We start from the raw sequence: 8,251 nt of genomic DNA on the forward strand, positions 1-8,251 counted from the left end.
ATGGCAAAGGCGATCACGGAGTAGCAGTAGTAGTCAATCCAACGCACTGATTGGCATGCGATGAGACAAAAGATGCAAAAGGCAAGAGAAAATCCATCGCACGTCGTTTCCTCTTGGCACCAACGCGTCCCATGGCTCTCACGCGGTAGATGGATGCTTTACACGCCGACGGTGGAAAAGGCACGGGGAAGGTGAACTCGACCGGACGCCACGCAACGCGAGGAAAAATAAGAAACCTGTGTATACCTTCTTCTTTCTCCGGATGTAAAACTTTTTGTACAGCAATGTGCAGCAACGAACGGCGGATCGGCCGACGGGCACCTAATCAAAATCGGCGGCGGGGCTCGCCGCGCCGTCGTCGTCGTCGTCTTCGGCGGCGGCGGCGGCGTGCGGGTTGCAGTCGTCGGAGTAGAAGTCGTTGCGCTCGATGAGGGCGCAGAGGCCGGGGTCCTCCTTGCCGTTGGCGCTCGGGTTGGGCTCCAGCGAGCAGTCCCCTTCGGGGCAGAGGCAGCACCACGCCGGCAGTGCGGCGGTTCCCGCGCCGGAGCGCCCCTCCTCCTCGCCGCGGACGGCGTCGGCGCCAGGCCTCTCCCTCCGGCCCCTCCTCTCCCGGACCACCGAGACGTTGCCCCAGCAGGCGGGCGGGGGAGGCAGCCGGTCCCGGATCGCCCTCACGACCTGCTCCCGCCGCTTGCTCTTGCGCCTCCCCTGCTTCTTGCCTCCCTCTCCTCCACCCGACGAAGACGGCGCGGCCGAGCCGGACGAGGGCGGGTGGGGCCGGGCCGGCCTCTGCCGCCGAAGCGCGGCGGCGGCGTCAGCGCCGCCTCTCTCGCCGTCGGCCCCGCCATTGGCTCTCCCCTCCCGCATACATGCAACCGCCACCGCCAGGGCGGACACGCGGCGACAGCAACGGCGGCCACGGGAGCGCCCCAACCCGCCAAACCCGCCGTCTGGTGGCGGCGCGGCGCGGGGCGGTGCGATTTTCGGCGCTGGTTTGGGGATTGCGGAGGGGAGGGGAGCGGGGAGGAGGGCGTGCACCTAATTTCGGTTCCGTGTGGTGGACTGGTGGTATTATTGCGGCCGCACACACAGCTTGCGCTTGCATTTGCATCAACGTTGTCGCCTTGGCTTGGCTTGGCTTTGGCTTTGGCTGGCTTGGACGGACAGCTTTCTTGTTCCCATCTCCCTTTCGTCACAGGTGTAAGTTAAGTTGAGAAACAAGGAACTGCCGCGTCAAAAAAACAATTAATAGGAGTATGAAACGAATGATTTGGAGGGTGGGTAAAATCTGATGAGAAAACATTATTTAACCGGACTGGTGATCTAGCAAGGGAGCAATAGGGACGTTTTGGATTGGTGGTGCGGCGACACGTTGTTAGATAGGAGTAGATGATGCGTTCAAATGGATGGAATATAATGTGGTCGTCACTTTTTCTAATATGACCGGTCCATTTTCTTTTTTGAACTTTATCATTGTGACCAGTTCAATTTCATAACACGCTGGTCTTACAGGGACACTGTCTCATGCCCATAGTCCTTAAAATCACCATGCTCCCTAGGATTTGAGCCATGGCAGACAATTGAGGGGGTTGATTTCGTGACCGTCAGCTTTTACTTGCATAGTGTGTAACATTCAATTTTTTATCAACCCTTTGACCAAGAACAACTCCTACAACATAATCACTAGCATCATATATAACTTTGAAAGGCAAATTCCGATTGAGAGGTTGAACTATAAGCATAGAAGTTAGAGCTTTCTTAAGGTGCCGCGGTGATTTCGAGGCAATACTCATGATTCTGCGGATTTTGTAGAGGCAAGACACATGTGAAGGATCTAGATACGAGATTTCACATAGCAGAGGTTTTACCTGGTTTCGAGCCCCCTGTTCTAGGGGCAACACCCTACTCCTGCTTGGATGTGTTCTCTCTTGTGTAAGCCGGGTGAATACAAAGGATTTGTCTTGCCCATAGACTTGAGTCAACCTCTCTATGCCTCACGCCCTTCTCACCTTATATACTACGATTAGAAGGTGGAGTTACAAGGGCTTATAAGAGCCATTGTGTAATAACGACCGTAATGGTGACAACTGCTGATGGAATTACCACGTCGTCATAACAGTCGTCTTGATGGCGCCACGGGTAATGTTCGTTTTGATTGACCACGTCTTGGTTTAGTGGGATGGACGTTGTGGTTGATGAATGATACTTTTACGCTCATCACATCGTTGTTTAAACCGAATAATCTTGGAAATCACAAGAAAATCATTCCAATATTGTCACTAATGACTAATGAATGCGAGAGATCACAAAAATCCTTGGTTTAATTTGTTTCCACAGGAGAAAGGTCTAATGTGGAGATAAATCATCACTTAGAAGGAAACAAGGAATATGGAGAAAGAAGGAAGGAAATGGGAGGCACATTAGCACCACCAGAGCGTAAGACCGCGTCTGCTTCGAGTGCACACACTCGTACCGGTGCTCGTGTTGGGGAATGTAGCAATAGTTCAAAAAAAATTCCTACGTGTCACCAAGATCAATCTAGGAGATGCTAGCAACGAGAGAGGGGGGGGGGCATCTTCATACCCTTGAAGATCGCTAAGCGGAAGTGTTACAAGGAACGCGGATGATGGAGTCATACTCGCGGCGATTCAAATCGCGGAAGATTCGATCTAGCGTCGAACGGACGGCGCCTCCGTGTTCAACACACGTACATCCCGGGGACGTCTCCTCCTTCTTGATCCAGCAAGGGGAGAGGAGAAGTTGAGGGAGAGCTCCGGCAACACGACGACGTGGTGGTGGAGCTTGCAGTTCTCCGGCAGGGCTTCGCCAAGCACTACGGAGGAGGAGGTGTTGGAGAGGGGGAGGGCTACGCCAGGGAAGAGGTACGACAGCCCTCCCACCCCCTCTATTTATAGGGTGAAGGGAGAGGGGGCCGGTGAGGGAGTCCTGGATTAAGGGGTCCTCGGGCGTCCGCCCTGTGTAACGTGGGCCAGACTATTGGGCCGTGAAGATACAAGACGAAGACTCTCTCCTGTGTCCGGATGGGACTCTCCTTGACGTGGATGGCAAGCCTGGCGTTCGGATATGAAGATTCCTTTCTCTGTAACCGACTTTGTAGAACCTTAGTACCCTCTGGTGTCTATATAAACTGGAGGGTTTAGTCCGTAGGGGCAATCATAATCTGACAGGCTAGACTTCTAGGGTTTATCCATTACAATCTCGTGGTAGATCAACTCTTGTAATCCTCATACTCATCAATATCAATCAAGCAGGACGTAGGGTATTATGATGCGGAGCATCCTTCCATCATCCCCATGGACTCTACACCGACACATCAAGCCCCACGTGGACCTATGACAAGAGCGAGAGCACGTGCTTTGGAAACTGAGGTGAACTCCTTCCTACTTAGCTTGCGTATGGATACGAATGGAACATTGTTGCTACCTCACCAAGATACGCTATGTCTCATTAGGTACAAAGAGGAACACCACCAAGAGGCTCAGGAGCACCCCAAGGTGAATAGGAACCACCCCAAGGCCACGCGGACCAAGACGGAGTGCAGCAGCAGCAAAACTGGAAGTCCCAGGTGACCCCGTGCGCACGGGCCCCGAGACCCCGTGCCCACGGGCTATCCAGGAAGTTGGTGCTGGAGCACCCCGTGCGCACGGGCTTGTACCGTGACCACGGGACCCCCGTGCGCACGGGCCTCCCAGGATGGACGGCTGAGATCCCCAAACCGAGCCCCTCTTCATCTCTTTCGACCCCAAGACTATATAAACCGTACCTAGGGCTATGTTTAGGGTTAGCAAAGTATGAGATGAGATATTTGTGAGCTTTCCTCCTTCTACCTTCCCACTTGTGGAATCAAGGCCCCTTTTGGGAAGAATCCTAGTGGACTTCAAGACCTCCTCTAGGAGAAGACTATCTTCAAGACCTCCTCTAGGAGAAGACTATCTTCAAGACCTCATCTCCTAGGAGTGGGAAGAACTTTGCCATTGTATATTTCCTTTGATTGTGTTTGTGACTTGTGGATCTTGTATTGCTATTCTAGTGGATGTGTAATTGGGGAATTGTTTGAGTGATTTCCTCTTTGTGTTCTTGAGAGTTTGCCCTTTTCCCCCTCCAAGTGTGAAAAGATCCCCCTCGAGGATTTCATCCTATATCATTTTGGTATCAAGAGCAAGGTTGATTCACATCTTGGAGCCCCATCCCCCCATTTGCTAGCTTGATTTTGTTGTTTTTCGTCAAAATTAGAAAATCCCCACAAAAATAGCCCAAAAAAAATTCTTGCAATTTGTTGGATCTTGTGAGATTTGGTTGTTTTGATCCATGAATTTTGAGTTTGGCAAGTGGATCTACCCATCTTCCTGCTTCCCCACCTTCCAAATCCTCGAAATTATCCTTATCTTGGAAAATCCCCACGGATCCGGAGCTTGTCATCCGCTCCTAGCACACCCCGTGCACACGGGCCTCACTTACCCCGTGCGCACGGATCATCCAGGAACTTTCGGCCATCTTTTGTTTGCACCATTTTGCTTCCATACCAACACTCGTGTTCTTCCGCACTATTTCTCGTGGTTGTTTGAGTTTCGGACCACGGTTTCTCTTGTGTCCTAAGGTGTTTTGGCTACTTAGGCACATTTGGACATCATCATCGCCGCCACTCGATCATCAACTCGGCACCACACCGGCTTCACCAACTTCATTCTTACCGTACAATCGGACGGTAACCTCGACGGCATCTCATTTTGCTTTTGCATTGATAACCCGAGCCATTTCGCGTCGCTTACCCATCGAGACTAGCAAGTTGAGAATTGCGAGGCCACGCTATTGTGCACCATAGTGATCTTGTTACCATCTTAGTGCCATAAGTCTCTCCCGTGCATATCTTACATACTTGTCTCATATCATACCTGGCTCTAGCTTAAAAAAAAGAACAAGAAAAGCTTTTAAGCAAAAGAGGACCAACAAAGAGCTTGTAAGCACTAGCATCGAGCCATTTTGCATATCATTTTGACACCTCATACGTAGCATAGTTGGGATTGAAGATGGCATGTTTCTCTGATAGGTTGGTGCACATGCGTATCTAGCCCATTTGAGCAATCGAGCTAGCGTCTCTCTAGTATTCGCACAACAAGAGCATTTTCCGTGGTTGCACATTTTGATCTCACCCCTTGGTTGTGCGGATCCCATCTATCTTCCGTGTGTGTGTTCCTAGTGATATCATTGGGTTTGATCTATTTGTTTTTACTTGCATTTTTGTGAATCTTCTCAACCTTATCGATATCTTGACTAACATTTGCTTGAAATTTTTGCCACCATCCTAACCAAGCTCCTCCATAAGCCTTTTACTTGTAGGTGTGAGAAACAATTCCCGGTACCAATTCCCCTATTATAGCATCGTGAGATCGTACTTGTTACATCCACAATCTTCCGAAAAGGTAACTTTGGTTTTGTTCTCTCATTGTTCCTACTCACCACCACTTTCTCATGATGGATAGGCCAAGTACTTCTACCAACCCACTCTTCATGGAGCAAGACGTCGACATGAACTCCTTCATCACCAAGAGTCACCTCTTTGGTGCACAACGTGCTTTGCATCAAGAGCAACAAGCTATGAGTGAATGCATCGACAACCTTGCCGCCGACTTGCGACTTTCTGAGCAAGGTACAAGGGACTACTTCGACCACAAGCTCGACGATCACAAGCAAGAGAATGACGCAAGGATGGACCAAATTCGTGCTTTGTTGCTCAACCGCTCGTCTTCCACTTCAAGAAGGAGCCGTTCAAGCCTCCACTCCGACTTCACCCTCTCCGGCTCAAGTACACCGTCTTCGAACACTCTTCGACGTGCCGTGCTCAACGAGCATCACACAAACCTCAATCCTCTATGCGACACCGACTCGCAAGAGCATCGAAGACGTCAAACCCAAGAAGCCTTTGCGCTAGCACGAGAATGGCAACGACAACGCCAACATGAAGAGGAAGAGCGAGTGCGTCTACACCAAAATGCTCAAGATGGCGAGGCACAATGTCAAGAACAACAACTCCGTGACGAGCAAGCACTTGCGGTGCAACAAGCTCTACGCAATTCGAGTCGAGCCGTTGCCGACCGAGGCCGTCAAGCCCGTGAACAAGAGGAAGCACTTCGTGAAGAAATTCAAGAACAAAGATTTCAAGCTCGCGTGCATCATCAAGTTCCTCCTCGAGCTCGCGAAGATCCCTCACAAGCTCGCCAACACCATCAAGTTCATCGAGAGCATGAAGACAATGGAAATCCTCCACGACAAGAGCAACATGAGGTTGACAACCCTCTGCGTCAAGAGCACCACGAGTTGAACAATCATCTAAAACATGGGCGTCATCATCCACGACCCCAATACAATGAAGAGCAATGCTACAGCAAGCTCAAGTTCACCATGCCCAAGTTCAACGGAAGCAACGATCCCGAAGAGTACCTTTCATGGGCATTGAAAGTTGACAAGATCTTCCGTTTGCACAATTATGAAGAAGAGAAGAAGATCACGATGGCATCCCTTGAGTTCCAAGACTATGTCCTTATTTGGTGGGAACAAGTCCTTGAGCGCCGAGAGGCAAGAGGTGATCCACCCATCACTACTTGGGCACAAATGAAGGATGTCATGAGAGCACGCTTTGTACCTACCTACTACAACCGCGACCTCTTCAAGAAACTCCAACAACTCAAGCAAGGATCAAAGAGCGTTGAAGAATACTACAAGGAGATGGGGATTGCAATGATAAGAGCCAATGTCACGGAAGATGATGAGCAAACAATGGCACGCTTCTTGAATGGCCTCAACCATCCCATCAAGAAGATCGCCGACTTTCAACCATACTCCAATCTCATCGAGCTAGTGCACCAAGCTACCAAAGCGGAACGCCAAGTGCAAGATGATTTCAAGTACGCCAAGTTCTCATCCAAGTCCTACGGCTTCTCCAATAACCAAGCTTCAATGACTCCAACACCGACTACAACGCCTTCTTCAATCAACTTCGACAAGTCGACTTCCAAGAAAGCTTCGCCTACTACAAGCAATCCTACTACGAGCAACTTCAAGCCGAGAGCTTCATCATCATCAACCCCAACCGATGAGACCGTCAAGACGAGTTCCTTCAAGTGTTCCACTTGCGGAGGCCGAGGCCACAAGTCCTACAAGTGCACCAACAAGCGAACCATGGTCTTCAACGACGATGGCACTTATGACTCCATGAGCGAAGGCGAAATGGAAGCCCTTGAGCAAGTCGCCATGCACCGCCAAGTGAACAATGAAGAAGAACAAGTCTTTTGCGATGAAGACTCAAGTCCCGCACTTGTTGTCTCCAAAGTCTTGACCCTCCAACATCACCAAGAAGAAGACCAAAGATGCAACATATTCCACACCAAGGCCCGCATCAATGGACGATCCGTCAAGGTCATCATCGATGGAGGAAGTTTTCATAATCTCGCAAGTGAAGAACTTTGCTCCAAGCTCCAATTGCCCAAGACGAAGCATCCACATCCATACAAAGTGCAATGGCTTAGTGACTCCGGCACTATCCAAGTCGAGCACCGAGTACAAGTCTCCTTCAAGATCGGCGCCTACGAAGACACCTTGGAGTGCGACGTCGTTCCAAAGACCGTTTGTCATCTTCTCCTTGGACAGCCATGGCAATTCGATAGAGGAGTCGTACACAACAGCCGAACGAACCACTACATCTTCAAGATGAAGGGCAAGGAGTACGTCCTCCATCCAATGTCGCCAAGTCAAGTGATCGCCGACAAGCAAGCCACCCATCATGGAGATCATAGTGAGAGAGCGAGCCACCAAAAAGAGAGTGAGCGCCACAAGCCCAAATCGAGTGCCTCCACGATGAGCGAAAACAAGCACCTAGTTCTATTTGCCACCGAACGTGACATGAGAGAAGTGTGTGAGAACCCATCTAGTGTCCTACACTACTCCCTCGTGTGCAAGGACAATGCATCACAAACTATCACTTCTCACACTCTGCCTCTAGTGTTGTCTACTCTTTTGCAGGAATTTCAAGATGTTTTCCTCGATGAGCTACCTTCGGGACTACCTCCACTACGAGGCATTGAGCACCGCATCGACCTCATCCCCGGAGCACTGCTTCCGAACAAAGCTCCCTACCGCGTCAAGTTCTTGAGTTACTTTTGGAAGACCTTATGCGCCAAGCTTGGAATCAAGTTACTCTTCTCCATGGCGTACCACCCTCAAACCGACGTCCAAA

At 50.4% G+C, this 8,251-nt stretch overlaps 1 protein-coding gene across 1 annotated transcript; it reads right to left on the reverse strand.

The window, feature by feature from the left end:
* Window positions 1-223: 223 nt before the first annotated feature.
* On the reverse strand, window positions 224-1,178 carry LOC125515989 (uncharacterized). Its single transcript, XM_048681473.2, has one exon. It carries the CDS (start codon window positions 865-867, stop codon window positions 322-324), a length of 546 nt encoding a protein of 181 aa, XP_048537430.1. The 5' UTR covers window positions 868-1,178; the 3' UTR covers window positions 224-321.
* Window positions 1,179-8,251: the final 7,073 nt, after the last annotated feature.

Source organism: Triticum urartu, chromosome 1A, assembly GCF_056163025.1.
Source record: "Triticum urartu cultivar PI428250 chromosome 1A, HENAU_Tu73, whole genome shotgun sequence".
NCBI classification, from domain to species: domain Eukaryota; kingdom Viridiplantae; phylum Streptophyta; class Magnoliopsida; order Poales; family Poaceae; genus Triticum; species Triticum urartu.

Coding starts and splice junctions, on each gene's coding strand:
- LOC125515989 (XM_048681473.2), bottom strand. CDS start 867: ATGCGGGAGGGGAGAGCCAATGGCGGGGCCGACGGCGAGAGAGGCGGC.